Source organism: Peromyscus leucopus, chromosome 5 (genome assembly GCF_004664715.2).
Source record: "Peromyscus leucopus breed LL Stock chromosome 5, UCI_PerLeu_2.1, whole genome shotgun sequence".
NCBI lineage: Eukaryota > Metazoa > Chordata > Mammalia > Rodentia > Cricetidae > Peromyscus > Peromyscus leucopus.
This window is the reverse complement of record NC_051067.1, coordinates 27,165,202-27,182,239: the sequence shown is the minus strand read 5'-3', so window position 1 is coordinate 27,182,239 and position 17,038 is coordinate 27,165,202. Positions and strand designations below refer to the sequence as shown.

Sequence of the window (17,038 nt, the reverse complement as noted above, 5' to 3'; positions counted from 1 at the left end):
ATTGAGACTTTATTTTCCTACTTTTGACACATCTATTACCTCAACCTCATTTGCCTTTAGATCATTACCACTGCTTCTGTCAGCCAGGCAAGCAATATTTCCCTAACTGTTGAGTGCAGTGGGAAATTCCAACCATGGTCAACTCTTGTCTTAACTGTCTTAGTCTTAGTGCCTTTGTTGATTCCCTCCTGACTTCAGATCCTTTAAACCTTTGCTTCCCCCTTCAAGGACTCCCGTTTCTGGCATCTTCCTTTAAAGTTGTTTTCCCCAAAGATTCAAGTCCCTGCTTATAAGACTGATTTTTGCTGAATGAACATGTCTATCCAGATGTGGATGCTACCTCAATTTCCCTCTGTCCAACCCAAACACCACCCCTATGCTTCATACTCACACTGTCTTTGAACATACAGTCACTGAAGTCACTTGGAAACCCCAAAGAGCAGCCCTAGTACTTTCCAAGTTCAACCTGGGCATATTTGTTTAATCATTTCAATCTTAATGTCATCTGAAAAGCGGTGGCCATAGTGCCACGTCCAGATCGGTGCCAGAAGAAGTAAGTGGGAAACACACATCACCCTGCACTGAGGTACGCATGCAAGTGAGTCACCACTGGAGAGCACTGCCATGGCCATCACTTCCCACACTCACAGGTTTCTCTCCTGCTCTGGCTCTGTCACAGCCAAGAGAACATGAGAGTTACATTGGGTTCATTCTTTCTATTGCCTCCCAGCCATCTCACATATTTGCCTCCTCAATACTTCTTGAATACTTTTACTCCTTTGTTTCTCCAACTGCATCCCTCATCCAGGCTCTCATTCTCTGTCCTCTGAGCATCTCTCCTCCAGTCTTGATGCTCCACAACCACATGGCATGTGCTGGAGCAAACCATCATGAGTGAGACTTCTCTATTCATTCTCATCCCAGACCCTGATACTCTGTTAACTTTTAATAAATGCTACACAACAAATGAGAGAAATAGAAACATTGACGTGTTGGTGACAATATTTTGATACATTGTAATGCTAAAGATATATTGAATATATGCACATGACCTAGCCCTGGAAATGCCTGGGCACTTGATGGCTGTAATCACAAATGACTTACCTTAGTGTTACTGTCATGTATGTGTACACAGGTTGACAAAGATGGACAGGAATCTAGCCTACATTATAAACATTCTTAGTGTCCCCATACCACCTCCTCTGGAGACACCTGGAGTTATAGCTTGAATCTGCAATGTCCCCATAGGTTCATATATTGGTCACTTGATCTCTAGGTGGTGGCACTATTTTGAGAAGTTCTGGAAAGTTGAGGAGGTGGGTCCTAGTTAGAGGGAGTAGAACACGAGAGGTCTGCCTTCAGAGTTTATACCGGGTCTGCAGTCCCTTGTCTCTCTGCTTGCTGTCTACAATAGGTGAGTTGAACTATCAACCTCCTCTGCACATTCTGTTCCATCATGGGCTCAAAGACAGAGGAGACAAGGGGTTTGACCAACATCTCTTAATACGGACAGAATACAATTTCCCTCCTTTAAGTTGTCTTCTTGGGTGTTTGGGTCACAGCAGTGTAAGACTGACTAATGTAACCAGGGGAAGATGAAGGCTTCACAGGTTCCGTCACCCAGAAAGGAACAAGTGAGGCATGCATGCTTTCCTGGAAGCTTCTGGGAAATGCTTGGTTTTTTGTTTTTGTTTTTTTCTGATAAGAGGCTCTGGTCTCGCTAGTGTCTTCCTCCTCCTCTTTTTTCTGCTGTAACTGGAAGTACAAAGGGTAGGGCTGTGGGGGGGGCCATTGTGAGACTGAGGACAAGGCCAGGAGAGGCTCTGAAGTCCTTGCCTCAAGCCTCTGGGGATCCTGTGATTGAACCCAGGAAGGAGGAAGTTGTTTACGGATCAGAGCATTCCTCCAGAGGGCCACATAGCCCTCCTATTTCAGGAAACAGCTGAGGAAGGCAACCAAGAATTCTTTTCTTGGAACAACTTTCTCATCTCAAGCCCAAATAGTTATCACCGAAACACAATGAAGGAAAAACAACAGCAAATACTGGACAGGAAGGAGGTGGGAAAGGAACGCATAGGTATGGGTAGCTATGGGTGGGTACAAATTAATGCAGCCCCCATAGAGTGCATGCAGGCTCTACAAAAAATTAAAACTAGGTTTCTAATCTGGCTATCCCACTCCTGGGAGCACCCCTGAAGGAATCTAAGTCAGTGTACCGTAGGGAAATTTGCATATCTGTGTGTACTGAGGCACTATTTACTACAACCAAGATATGAAATTAGACCAAGGTGCCTGTCCCAGAAGACTGGATAAAGAAAATATAACATATAAACATAGTGAAGTATGATTTAGTTCTAAAGAGACCTGGAATCAGGAAACATGCAAGAAAACCCATGAGGCTAAAGGACACCGTGTTAAAAATAAGCCACACACAGAAAGATGAGCGTCGTTTTTGTCTGCCATGATTGGAAAGGAGAAAAGAGAAATGGCTTGAAAGTATGGAGGGGCCCCCAAACAGCTTGACCACACAGCTGCCATGACAGGCTTAGGGGCCTAGACACAGCTTCTGTGACAGGTTTACTGGCAGGCAACACCCAGATCCAGGAAAAGCCTTAAGCTGACAACACTCAGGGATCCACCCAGGGATGGGGAAGTACCTGACATCCCAAACATTCTAACCACGAGATAAGGTGGCCAGATGTCCCTGAGTCTAGCACACACCTATTTTTGTGTTACAGATACCCCCTAGACAATGGTCAGTCAATCAGGGTCCTGAACCCTGGAAATCCCCTCACTCCAACCTCTGCTATGACAAAACCCCCACCCTGCCTGGGCTCCAGGCTCTCTGCTCTCACCGCTGCATTGAACAGACAGAGAGACCAAGCCCCGGAGCGTGAAGATAATAAAGGCTCTTTGCTTTTATATGCAGGATTCGGTCTCTGTGGTGGTCTTTTGGGGGGTCCCCGTGATCTGGGCATAACAAAAGTAGAAGAGTGACTACTCAGAACCGGGAAGGGGTGAGGGGGAGAGCAAGAGACAGCAGAAGAGCGAATACAGCCTGGTATATACATGTGCGGCAATGTCACAACAGAACCCATTAGCTTGTACAATTCATATGTGTTAATAATAGTAGTGATTTTTTTAAAGGATGATTTTTTTTCTCTCTCTCAACTAGATATGAAGAAGGGGGAGTGTGCTAAAGTAACAGCAAATTAACACCACCCGCTGCTCTCCAGTCCTAGCTGCAGCCACAGGTTAGCAAAGCCACAATTAACACTTGGTTCCAGCTTTCATGATTTATCATTGCTGCAGGCTGAGGTGGAGTGAGAGAGAAAAGGCCACACCCACCTCTTCAAATTCATTAACACTTCCCACCTAATGCTCCAGCTGGCTGTGTCTGCCCACATCTAATGAATGCAGTTGTCAAACAAAAGCTTGCAAAATCCTGCCAGAGTAAATGCCCTAACTCTCCCCAGGACTTTCCAGGACGCCATCTCCTTGGAAAACCCAGTATACATAGGTTCATCTGGGACCATCTTGCTTAAATACTCTGAAAGGAATCACTTAAATATTAAATGTGTATTTAAATAAGGAAAGAAGAGAGGAGGAAGAGAGGTGTGGTAATTTGAATGTAATTGGCCCCCATAATAAGCTCATAGGGAGTGGCACTATTAGGAGGTGTGGCCTTGTTGAAGCAGGCGTGGCCTTGTTGGAGGAAGTGTGTCACTGTGGGGGCAGGCTCTGAGGTCTCTTATGCTCAAGCTGTGCCTAATTCAGACCACTCCTTGTTGTCTGAGAGTCAAGATGTAGGACTCTCAGTTTCTTCTCTATCACCATGTCTGCCTGAACTCCACCGTGTTGCATCATGATGCTAATGAACTAAACTGAAAATGTAAGCCACCCCAATGAAATGTGTTTCCTTTATAAGAGTTGCTAAGACCCATGAGCGAGGTTCTGAGGACAGTAACAAAGGGACACTCCACAGTGTTAACCTGTCCTGGCTCATCTCTCTAGAGACAGAGTTCCAGGGAAGCAAAAGAAACAACAACAAAAAGTACTGGGTGTGGACTGGAGGCAAATCAGGAGTGTGTATGTGTGTGTGTGTGTGTGTGTGTGTGTGTGTGTAATTTGTTATTTAAAATGAATACTTCAACTAAGATTGCTGATATATTTGAATTGTGCTCAACCTTCTAGTTTTTGAAGATTTGTTTTAGTTTTAGTTATGCGCACTTGTGTGTCTGTGCATGTCAGTGCAGGTGTGTGGAGAGGCCAGAAGAGGGGGTCGGATTCCCCAGTTCTGGAGTTACAGGTGAGTCAACTGACATAGGAGTTGCAATTGAACCCAAGTCCTCTACAGGAGCGGTACTCTGAGGCATCTCTCCGGCCCTTGTCATTTTTTAAAATAATTCAAGCATTTTTACATGCATTTATGTGTGGCGAGGGCAGCTTGTAGGGGCCACTTATTCCCTTCATCATGTGAAGCCTTGTAACCAGCCCCTCAGCCTTCTAACAGAAGATACTCTTCTCTTCCAGAAGAAAACTGGCCAGGGCTAGAGAAAGGCCAGGCAATCCCAGTCTTACACTATTGCCGCAATGGCCCTGTAACATTTTGGGTGACAGTATATAGAGAAAGGACAGGAGACAAATCCCCCATCCCTGGTCCCTTCATTATCTCCTTTAAGTGTGGGTGAGTTCTCAACTATTAAATAGTAGAACATTGAATCTCGTTACTTTCTTTTTCTTACATTGACGACAAATTTAGAATAGAAAATACACGAATGTAGTAATTCCCAGAAGGGCCACAGGGAACAGCACTTAATGCTAAACATATAAAGAGGCTAAGCAAGATTTAAAATACATGTTAGTTTGACTATATATAGGTTTTATCTTAAAAGTAAGATGAGCTCTGTGTTTGTTTTCTCCCTTTATACTGAAGAAATAAAACCAATACAGTTTCTTTTTTGTTTGTCTTTTTAAAGACCTTGGTGCTCATGATAGTGGATACTGCAGTACGCGGCCCAGACCTCTGCGTCCTGCTAAGGCTGACAGTGGCTAGCAGCTCTCCACCGCTGACCCACTCTTGCAGCCTTGCTGGCCAACACAGGAAACCATCTATGTTAAGATTACAGCCTTTCCCCAAGGGCAACCAAGAACAGAGGACCAGCTCATGCACAGGGCCAAAAGGCTCACCCCCTTCCTTGCAATGGGACCACTCTGAAGAACCTAGTCCAGCTACATAGCACACCTTGGGGTCCACTGAGGCCTCTGTTGCTTTGCTACTTAACTCTTCCCTCTGCCCAGCCCTGAGTCCTATATTTCTTCACACCTGTTGATCCCAAGAGCATTCCAAAACAAACTATAATAAGACTACAGAGTTAGCACCTGTCTGAAAACACCAAAACAAAACAAAACATCTCTTTGTACCAAAGCCTGTTACACATTACCATGAGCTGTGGTTATCATGTTACACAGTTGGACACAAAACTCATGCTTCAGCCTAACTGGGATGTTGTCACTTTTGACGAACATCTTGGAAGACTATCAAAAACATATCGAAACTTCCCGTTTAAGAATATGTTTGGCTCTTCATTGATCTCTTGTGGAATTTATATCACATATATAAATTTGTATCTTATATTTTCTAGGTTTAGTTTGATCTTCCAAAATCATGGTTACCATTATATAGGAAGCCCTTCTTAGTTCTAAGTGGTTACTGCTGGGGAGGTAAAGGGCGTGGTTTTTAAGTATTCATCTCTGTCTAGACATCTTAAGAAGTTTTAATACTGTGCCTTGCCTCCTTTGACTTTATGTTTTCTAAATATACACTCATAATGCCATCCAAAATATATACTTTGAGCTCTCATTCCCCATTCTTTATAGCAGATATCCTTCTAGCATTATTTCTTTTTGCAAACCATACATACAGCAATGTTTTCCTTTGATTGTTTAATAAACAAATGGCGAGAGCAGGCATTTCTGTCTTTTTTTCTGATTATAATGGAAGTTTTAGACTCTTTCCCACTTAAGCTGCTGTTTAGAGGATAAATAGTCTTTCATGCAATGGGAAAAAAAGCCAGGATGGCCGGGCTTTTTCTTCAGCTCCTGTGAGTGATTATGTGGACATATTTCCTTAACTTGAGCCACCTTTCGTTTTCTGTGCCTGTGTTTCTTTAATATTCATAAATGCCCAGAGAATGTTTACTTAAATATGTCAAATATTACTGACTTTGTAAAAGAGAAGCAAGACCAAATTAATCTGAGAATCAATGGAGCAAATAAAGCTAAATGGTACTTTCTAGAACCTAATGAATACTGTCAGTCTTCAAGAGAAAGTACAAAGTGGTCAGCAAGTTTTACTGGACTATCCTTTTTTTCATGGACCATTGGTGACTGAATTCTTGCCTATCTAACTTTGGGGTCTCAAATGTGGAGATTCGATGCTGAAGTTTTCAAATGTTCCCAGCACATGAGACCAATTAAATCACTGTAAAGTTAAGTCACAACTACAGGATGCCAAAAACATTTGAGAAAAACAAAACAAATATTTTTTTACGCTAAACATGCTTATATGCTAGACTCCAAATTATTGGTGCTTGGCCATTTTGACCCCTCCTCCCACCAGGCTTAAATGCAGGACTAGGAAGGAGTATAATCATTGCCAGCATCCACCTCTCTCTGCTTTGTGACCCCTGGTATCACGGTTAGGGCAGGTAGCACTCACCAATGACATATTCCACTCTGAAGAGATCATGCCTGGGGTCGTATGGACGATTGAAGTCAATCTGGACATAGAAAGACTGCCCTCTACGGACAATCAACTTGTTGTTTTCATATTTGTCCGTGTGGTGATCAATCTTGTTGCTGTCCCATTTCTCTTTGAACAGGTGAACAGCTGTGACATTCAGGTAATCTGTCCGTGCAGAAAGCAAAATAAGGAAATCATTAAAGATGTTTGACCTAAACGCACACTCAGTAATCCAGGTTATTTTTTCTAGAAGAAAATCGGCTGAATGAAACTGCAGGAGAAAGGAGGGGGCAGCGGATTTGAGAACCAGCCCCTTGTTTGGGAAGACAGGTGTTTTTTTAAACCTCTCCCTACCTGTGAGCTCGTTTCAGAGCACAGGATACTTTGGGAGAGATAGGTGCCTAGTTGATAGATCTAGACACAGAGAAGCAAGCGAGGGTCAGAGTTCAAGCCTCCCATCTCATGCTGGGTTTTGTTAAGTCAGGTCCTTCCCATCATGACTATGCCTCCCTGTGTGACATTGCCACTTCAATTGCCCCATCTTTCAAAAAAAGGAGGGATCAAATCTGACAAAAGTTTCAAAGGCACAAAGCTAGCCATTAATCCAAACTTCTCCTCCTACCCCAGGAAGGGTCAGATGTCCTCCGACTGTAATTCTAAAAGTAGATCTGATTCCTCAAAGGCCGGGAGGGGGAGGGGGCAGTGCTCTAAAAAGAAAGGCAGCTTTCCTGTGTGACAACATGTGACCATGTCCACTGGCATAGGCAGAATCACACTCACACTGTCTTGGCTCTTAAGTGAGCCATCTAGGTGTCAGACTGCTGCCTTTTTGATGCCAAAATTTCCAGGTTTTTTGTCTTTTGGAATCAGGAGTACACATGTCAGCTCTATGTTTACTACTCATGTAGTTTTGCATATATTGCACACATTTACTTGTTTTACAGACTCCTGTGTAAGGAAGGTTACAGCATCACCCAGAGGCTTCCACATATGATGGTGACATGAGTCTGCATGCGTGAAAGGAACTTGCTGAGAGTCTGACGCATGCTAACCCCAGAGAACGCCCGCTCCCCTCTTGCCTGTCTTCATTCCCTTATGCACATGATCAACACATTGTAGACAGGAAGGTCTGCAGTGGAGTTTGGGAGACTGAGTGAGGGTGTTGGTTTCTGTATGTATGTTTGGAGTTCCACATAGGGGATGTTGAGTCAGGTAGCCTGGCCTCATTTTCCCAAGCTGCCTCGCTACTTGATGCATGCTTTCCTCTTATGGCTGGAGACACACTGCATTCAGAAAGCACAATTGCTGAGCTTGAGTTCACGTGGAGGCATCTCCTTGCACCATCTCCCAAACCCCTTTGCTTTACATAGGAATTCTAGATAGGGCTCCCAGTGCCATTTTTCCCTTGTAGAGAAAAAACAAAAAGTTGGGCACATTGAGATTCCCTCAAACTCCGAAGTTTGGCAGCTTCTGAAACACTGGGTAAGTCAAAGTTTGGGTAAAACTGAGCTTGAAATTTGAGTCTCAAAATGCCTCGTATATGACCATTTTCCTTCCGGACTTGAGTTCTCTCCCTTTTCATATAAGGATTGTTACCTAGAGAATATCTATGAAGATTAAGTTATAGTGGGTGGGTCTGGTACTGTACCTGGCACAGAGTGGGACCATCAACCTACAGTAGCTCATGAACTCTGATGGAGCCACTCCATGTGGTGGAACACTTCATGGGAACCTCTTAACTGTGCTGTCAGGTAGGCAAAAGGCAAGACATTGTTTTGTTTTTGGCCTCATCTCGAAGACTTGTTTATATGCAGCGGCTCCTGAAGAGCACTTTTTTCTTTTAAATTGGAAGCCACAGATGTATAATTTTGGAGCCTCTTTTACATGTTGCCTTTTCTCCTAACTTCCATAGCTTTATTAAAGCCACAGTTCCAATGTTACAGCAACCTAAGAATGAGCTGGGTATATACAACTGTTGAAGGTTATGCCTTTGGTATGGTGTCTGTGGAGACAACTCATTGGGTGAAGTACCAGCATGAGGACCTGAGTCCAGATTGCCAGTTCCTGTCAAAAAGCCAGGTGACAGCAGCAAGCATTTATAATTGCAGGGTTGGAGGGGTGGACACAGGCAGAGCCCCGAGGCTTGCTGGTTAGGCAGTCTAGCTCCAGGTTTAGTGAGAGACCCTGCCCCCCAAAATAAGGTGGTTAATGATTCAAAAGGATGCTGGATGTTGACCTTTGCCCTCCACATGCACATATACACACGCACCAGTGTGCATGCACATACATGAGCACACACACATAAACACATCTACAACCCTCTCTCTGTCTATCCTTCTGTCTCTCTTTCTCTCTCTTTTTTCTCTCTCTGTCTCTGTCTCTGTCTCTGTCTCTCTGTCTCTCTCTCTCTCTCTCTCACACACACACACACACACACACACACACACACACATCCTCTTTCTTAACATAGTGTCTTAATCATCATCATCATCATCATCAACCCAAAATCTCAAAATGAGTCCATCAGTGCTCCATTCATGAACAGGAGTGGAAGAAATGCCCCAATATCACAACTTCACTGAATCTCAGAGGCAAAGACACCTTCTGAACCATTAGGTAGATGTTTTAGGTATGGATGAGCCATCTCTATGCATAGATTCTGGTCTTTGAACAGGAGACTCACTACCTCAAGGGACATACAGTCTACTCTTACATGACTCTACTGTTCTCAAGATGGCTGGTGCCTGCTTCCCTGTGGATTTTCTGACCACACATCCTGATTCTGACTTCCATGCATACCCAGAGCAAGTCTCCATCCATCTGGTACTCTGGAGTTTAAAGACCACTCTGAGACACCCTCTGAGTAAAACCACCTCAACTTTTTACCCCTTCTTTAAGTAGTCATTTCCAGAATTTTACAAATCCTCTGTTTCATAATGGATTCCATTTTTTTCAATTTCTTTCATGAAAAGTTTTCCCTTGACTAAAATACATTATTCTGGCTGTAGTTTTTCTAATAAACTACAATGAGACTGTTAATAAATCTTAGGAAATAAAAAGTGTATTTTGGTTTCTTCAACTCAGGCATCATTGGACACTAATTTCTTCCATTAAGCATCTGCTGAAGCAAAATCCTTAAAATACATTCTGATGTCATTTCTACCAATAGTGGATTGCAATTTACCCCAGATACCACAGATCTCTCACCTGTGTAGTTATTTAGCTATATTTATTTATGCAACTGTTTTTTTTTTCTCTGTGGCTCCATTTTTAAGGCCTTGCATGAATTCATATTACATTTCTACTTGTAGAATTGGTTCATTATTCCACACTCTTATAATCATTTTGGACCTTCAGTGTGCATTCAGTACATTTACTATTCACTACAGTCAGATTTCCATGGTGTGTTAATTTGTGTTGTCACCCAAGGCATGATTACAAGTATTGATTAGGCAATTGCCCCCTTACTGCCTTATAGACATACCTGAAGATCAACCGATAAAGACAAATACTCAATTTGAGACTCCCATTTCAGGCGATTCTGGACTCTGTAAAGTTGATAGTTAATGTTGACCAGGGCATCTGGGGAAGAGTACATCAGGCAGAGAGCAGAATGGCTCCGGAAAGATGTGTTTATTATTTATGTAGTTTATTGCTCTGCTTTTGCGGATATTTAACTTTAAGCATGGAATCTTCAAAAAGCCTGTTTCAAGTATCTTTTATTTATTTTTATTTCATATCACCCTAATAAGTCAGTGCCTTTGGAAAAGAAGGAAAAAATTCATAGAAAAACATTGCATTCTAAGTGAGGAGAAACCAGGGCAAAGCTAAATTAAAAATTCCCATCTAATCTCTTAAGATTCCATTTTAAAACAATCTGACTAAGAAAACATTTCATTTAGAAAGTGAAACTTGGAAAAAAAGGACACAAAAATTAAACTTGGCTGAGGGGTGGAAGATTAAAAGCCACTCTGATAGGTAAAAGATCTAAAGCAAAGCTTTAGAGATGCCAGACAAACGTGTAAGATGCATGGAAAGAGACAAACTACATCCAAATCACAGTGCTGAGAGCTGGTGGTGGGGGACGAGGTGGGGTCTCCAGTGCCACCAAATGAATAACATTTCTCTGGTTGACCACGGCTGACCACACACAAAGCAAGCAACTGGCTCTTACAGTATTTGGTCATAGCAAGGACTCTGCAGCCTGTTGCCATGAAACATGAGCACAAGCATAAAAAATAACAGAAGGAATTCTAGTGCCCATTTGCCCACCAGTGCCCCCTCCCCAAGCGTGTGGTACACAGAAAACATCTGTTAAGCTGGTGGATGGATTGTGCTTTGTTTATTGGCCTAACAAGACATAACTTAGACAGAAAGAGCTTCATCATTGTTCAGGCCTCATTCACCACAAGCAGGAAATGAATTCACATCTCCCTGTCCAAGCTCAGCTCCTAGCAAAATGGAACAGCACACTGGGAAGCCACTTCTTCTCTCTCTCTCTTTTTTAAGTTATATTATGGCTAGGAACTTGGCAGCTTGCCCTTTCAAAGTGACAGCTTTCAAAAAGTCTACCTAACACAATTTAGTCTAATTCCAAACACATCAGAAAATGGGCTGTTAAAGAAAGGAAGAAAGTCTCTCCCCAAGTGTCAGCTGCCTCCCTGTCCTCCTACTCTCTCCCTAATATGAAAAAAAGTGGATTATCTTCTCCCTGGGTTGCAAAAATATTCTTCTGAGAATGATTATACCTGTCACAGATGGAATCTTGAAATAAGTTAAATGTTTAGGTTCATATTCTAGGAATTCCCTGGTGAGCTGAGTTCTCCCTGCCGTCTTTGGTAACATTATTACTAAGCTATAGGCATTCATGCTATGCATGAGGAAGTAGGTCTGTTTATGGTGGGAAGAGCCACAGGAAGGCTTTTTCTCACCCATCTTTTGGTGACTCAGGAGGAGAAAGTATAATTAGAACAATTAAAGACATTTTTTTCTTCAGCAGCCATTATTTAAACTGTTGCTATGAAAATGTCTCATAACCTAAAATGCTTCAGAAATCCTAGAACAAGAGAAATGAGACCCACACCTTCTCCAGGGGCTAAATGTCTTTTGGTCTACCTCTCCTCTAGCCTGAAATACCTCCTTCTCTCCTTTCTCTTCACTATAAGAATTACTCTTAAAAACCATACATCTGCTATTGAGAGTCCACAGCAAGGCCCCTGGGTTCAGCAGGATGGGAGGCAAGCAGGGTCTTTGATGCTCATTGTAGTGTGACCCCTGCCAAGTTTTTGAAGCTTGCTTTTTCCTTGTCCTGTAGCTAATTCTCACCACTAAGTATATGCTACCTGTCTGTTTGAAAATGATTTTCTCTGTGTTCTTTATCCTCTCTTCCTTCATCTCTTAAAGGAGACTTACTAAATCATTTTATGTGTGTTTCTCTAAGGCAGGGTCTCTCCTTGAGCTTGAGGTTTGAGTTTTCTCAGTTAGGTTGGAAGCAGACAAACTCAGCCATCCTCCTGTCTCTTCTCACTGCAAGACCTAGGCTTAGAGGAGTGTGCATGATGCCTAATTAATTACAAGGGTACTAGGATCTGGTCCTCATAAATGGCACACCAAGCTTTCTTATCCAGGAAGTCATCCCATGTGGTCTACATCATCTGTATGTAGTACAGACTGATCAGAAACTCAAGATCCCAGCCTTCAATGCACTGGGGTTACAAGCTTGCACTACCACACTTGGCTTGGCCCTTGTTTTTATTCCTTTTTTTAAAAAATTTATTGACACACACACACACACACAGAGAGAGAGAGAGAGAGAGCAGAGAGAGAGAGAGCAAAGAGAGAGGGAGAGAGAGAGAGAGTCGAGAGTCTCCTATTTACCAAGACTAGCCTTGAACTCATCATGTATTGGTAGTCTCTACTGCTGTGCCTAGCATGTCTAAAACATTCTTTGTCATCTTACAAGACCCAGCTGAGATGTCTTTGTTATCCGGAAGTCTTCCTCATCCTCTTCCCTACTCCACTATGCCACAAGACCTCTGTATCTATTGTTTTACTATAATTTACCTAAATCTCAATTACAGTGTTTACTAGACTGAATTGAAGTGATCTTTGCCTTTTTTTTCTTTTTTTTAGAATGAAAGCCACTTGAGGTCAGAGACTGACTTCCTCTCCTTTTTCCCAGATAGACTCTGAAACAGCTCCTGACATGTAAATGACAGCAAATATAATTTTCATGAACTGGGTGAGTGATGAACTTCACTCAACATTTCATTTATTCATCACATATTGAATGCCTCTCTCATTCTTTCAATAATCCTAAGTCATAAGCACCTCCTTGGCACCAAAGAGAAGTTGATTACTAACTGGTTGAGAGATTGGTTTAGGTTCTGACAAAGAATGGTAGAAGAAATTGTCAGAAAAACACTTAGACCCCACTATCCTAAAAACTGCTGGGTCTGCCTCCATTTGAATGGTCACCAGGCCAGCCCTGCTTCCTTGTCTGACTCCAATACAATAGACCTGCCACGTAGATATTCTAATAACTGCTGCAAATGGCCACTCTGTTCATAAGAGTCCCACAGCAGAAGAGGATGAAATAGTCTTATGTAGCATTACATTTCTAGCCACACATGACTTGAAACCTGGAAGGCCGTGGAGAGATGTTTACAGAAACACCAACTGAATGTATAGAACAGTCTTTTAGAAACTGATGCCCACGAGGCTCCAAAGACGGCTCAGCTGGTAAAAGCACTTGCCACACAAGGGTGAGGACCAGAGTTTGGATTCTAGAGGTGGAAGCAGAGGATCTCTAGAGCAAGCTGTCTGGCTAGACTAGCCGAACTGATGAACTAAGTCCAAGTGAGAGACCTAGTCCCAATAAACAAGGTAAAGTAATCAAGGAAGATAGCCAACATCAGTCTCTAGCTTCCATGTCTACCCACAGTGTATACACACACACACACACACACACACACACACACACACACACACACACACATATGAAATGGATGTCAATCTGAATAATATGAGCAGATATTAATGATAATTTTCCTGTTATGGGACACATGGGGGATGCTAAGGATCTCTAAAAGTATGTGATGACATCAGACATGTCTACAGCTTGGTCCTACCTCCAACATTCAATTATAATCTCAAATACCTCTGTTTTTCTTAAACACTATAGAATGTATTTGGGGAAGCTTTCATAAGTTTATACAGTCTGATGTGGGTTTTTATACCTTACTAAAATAATATTTTAAGAAGGGTCATTGTTATATTGCCCAGGCTGACCTCTTATCTCAGCCTTTCAAGTGGTTGGGAATATGGCATGCTTCACTCTCATAAAACAATTCTTAGTCAACTATTTCCAGCCATGGTTAAAGTCTATTATACATATTCATCAGCCACATCCTGGATATACTGAATATCCATGAATACATCCCAGTGACTGTCAGTATTCATGGATGTGGGGCTAATTAAAACGAAAAGCTCGGCATTTTCTTTCTTTCCCTCTCCTTGCTTCTCTGATCTGCTCAGCTGGTTTTACAAGGGCAGCTTTGAAAATGAAAAAGTTACCACTGAGAACTAGTAGTGGGGATAGAGAATTGGATCTAGGACTCTGTGACCCTGAAGTCAGAGGCATCCTGAGAAGTGGAGATGTAAGTGCTCCTGGGGTCCACTAGTGGCCACTGGGTGAACTGCAAGAAGACTGCCTGAACCAGGGAAAAGCCTTACTGGCATTCATTAGTACTTTTACTAAGGTGATTTGGATTGGGATGGAGGTAGGGAGGCTTGATATATTTAGTGCCAAACCCACTTGATGCTTTTTAGACAAACAGAAATTTGAACTCTGCAGAATAATAGCCTGATTCAGACAGTATGTCTGCTGATTTTTTTTTTTTTTCCTGTCCAGCTCTCTTGAAACTACCCAGGTATGATTCTTGGTTCAGAGGCCCCATCCTCACAGCATGCAGTGAAAAACACATACTTTTGAAAACTGAACTATGTTATTAATGAGTTACAGTGATTAGGAATGCTGAGTCATTTAATTTGTGACTGGCTGTTTTCATCCATTCAGAGCATCTTCTGGTCACCAGCCCCTCATTTTCCTGTGTGAGGGCTGCATGAGAACAACTCATGTGTTATGTGGGCTGTGGGCACGTGACTGCAAAGTAAATAAAGACTGCCTTTTCAAAACAGCTGAATTATTCCCCATCTCTGCTTTCAAAGGTAGATTTACAGAAAACTAATTATCTCAGGTATGAGAAAAAAAAAAATCAACCGACCATTCAGGTGATCTGGTGATTTTTATATGTCATTGGTAACATTTGGCTCAGATTTACAGTTTCCTTAGGTTCTCCATCAGTGATGTCCTGCTCTTGATAGGGAAGGATTGTGTGCACACTCTAACTAACTGACCATCACTTGTCATGTGTGGTGGTCCAGAGGTCGTCGTCGTGGGCAATATCTATCCAGTCCTTAGGAACACCTGCACAGTAGGCATGGCTTCTCTTTGGGGAAAATTAAGGCTTGGGGACTTAGATGGGTTCTGCACCGGCCACCTGGGGTTTCTGTCTCCGGGACCAGGGATTCTTTGTGCCCTTCACCACATGCGTGGAGATCCATGTGTCCTCATTACTCCTGGGGTGGGGATCTGATCCCCTCTTCTTTCTTTGCCTATGGCTGACTTCTTCTTGAGCCAATGTACTCCTTCCCTGAGCACAGTATCTTCTCTGCCAGAGGGGAATTTTACACGAAAACTGAATATCCCAAGGTGACCCATGGGATAGCTTGATGTCTGCAAGCCTTCCAATTTTATTTGCATTCTTATAAAAAACATAAAGGACCTCTAGCCTGGGCAGCAAAGACGTAAAGAATGTCAACTAGCTGCTGTAAGCCTGTTTTCTAACCTGTAACAAAAGAAGCTGAGACTGGTTGGTTGTACATACCAGTTCTGTGGCTTTAACGTCAGGGTTTAGAATGTGGCACTTGGCCGGGAGAGTTAGTTCCTGGGCACTAAGAGTCACCATGTGACTGTCTGTACCTACCCCAGCAAGCAGACGTTTATCCCCCATGAAACTCAGCACCAAGAGCCCACAGGAGCATAACTAGGTTTTGGTGCATAAATGGTATTCCACAATGTACTGCCAGCTAGATGCCATTCGGGGACAAGAGTCTGATTGTCCCTGCTCATTCCCCCAAGGGAATGGCTTCTGTATCACCAAGCCAATGTTGGCACCTGGGCCCCGTCACAGCTGACAGGGCTGAGAGGAGGTCAGCTGGTGGCTGCTCCACCCAGAGCGGGTCCCTCAGGATGAGGCAGAGGCAAGAAGCAGCCTGCCTCGCCTCCTTTCCTGGCTGCCCAGGAGACAGCAGAGGGCTTCCATCTCTATTTCTGTCAGACTACGGCCCCTCTCACCAGCTATGAGATTCACAGCCGTGGATGGGGGCGGGAGAAGGAAGGAGCTGCAAGTCAGACAATCAGATCCAGCCACGACATTTTAGAAGTGGAATCTTCTAGCTCGAGAACATTCTCCAAAGTGTAGAACATCAGGGGTGGAAGGGGCCTTGGCGAATCCAGCGTGTTTTGTAAAAAAAGAATGGATGAGAAGTAGAAAGAGGAAGTCACTTCCCTAAGTGACAAGATCAGTAAATGCTAAAATTAGGACCATCATTCAGGATCTCTGGTGTTTTTACAGCTTGAGTTTGGGGACCCTTTCTTGAAGGCCAGAGACTGTGAGGGTGCCATTTGTAGATCTTAGTGGAGGAGGTTCTCACACCCATCCCTCATGGGAAAGGGGACCCAGCTCTATTGGACATGGTGGTGTGCTCCTCCTACCTTGCAGGTTGACGCCCCTGGGTATCATGGCCTGCAGCTCCTCAGTCGGGAGGTCGACTTCTGCTGCATTGGAGTTGTTGGGGGGAACTGCTCTCCTGCCCCCAAAGGTGGTTGCTGGAGTATCTGACATTTTCAGCTTCACTGGATCTTGGGAAAGGGAGAAGAGAGTCCATGGGAGAGGGATGTGAGATGAGTACCACTTGCAGCCAGGGTTGTAAAGTAGACACAGAGGTGCACCTGTGCACAGCAGGGCCCAAGAAACGCATCGGAAGTCCCACCCAAATGAAAGCCTGGAGGCGGCAGGGAAGATGAGCCGAGAGATGGGGTGTGTTCCCTGAGGATCTCAGGGAGACTTCCTGTTTGTCAAAATGTATAGAAAGCAGGAGAAAGAGTGTTTGCTTGAAGCAAAGAAAGTCTTTAAAGATTTCAGAGAGCAGAACTTTCCTAGCCCCAAC

The 17,038-nt window shown here is 43.4% G+C and overlaps 1 protein-coding gene across 1 annotated transcript in view; it reads right to left on the bottom strand.

The window, feature by feature from the left end:
- F13a1 (coagulation factor XIII A chain) overlaps positions 1–17,038 on the bottom strand; it is a 162,185-nt gene that overhangs the window by 143,282 nt on the left and 1,865 nt on the right. Inside the window, exons 2-3 of the mRNA XM_037205794.1 lie at positions 16,584–16,730; positions 6,722–6,910 (exon numbers count right to left, since the gene is read on the bottom strand). Of these exons, the coding sequence (XP_037061689.1) occupies positions 6,722–6,910; positions 16,584–16,713 (319 nt within the window). The 5' untranslated portion in view covers positions 16,714–16,730. The remainder of the gene's footprint in view (positions 1–6,721; positions 6,911–16,583; positions 16,731–17,038) is intronic.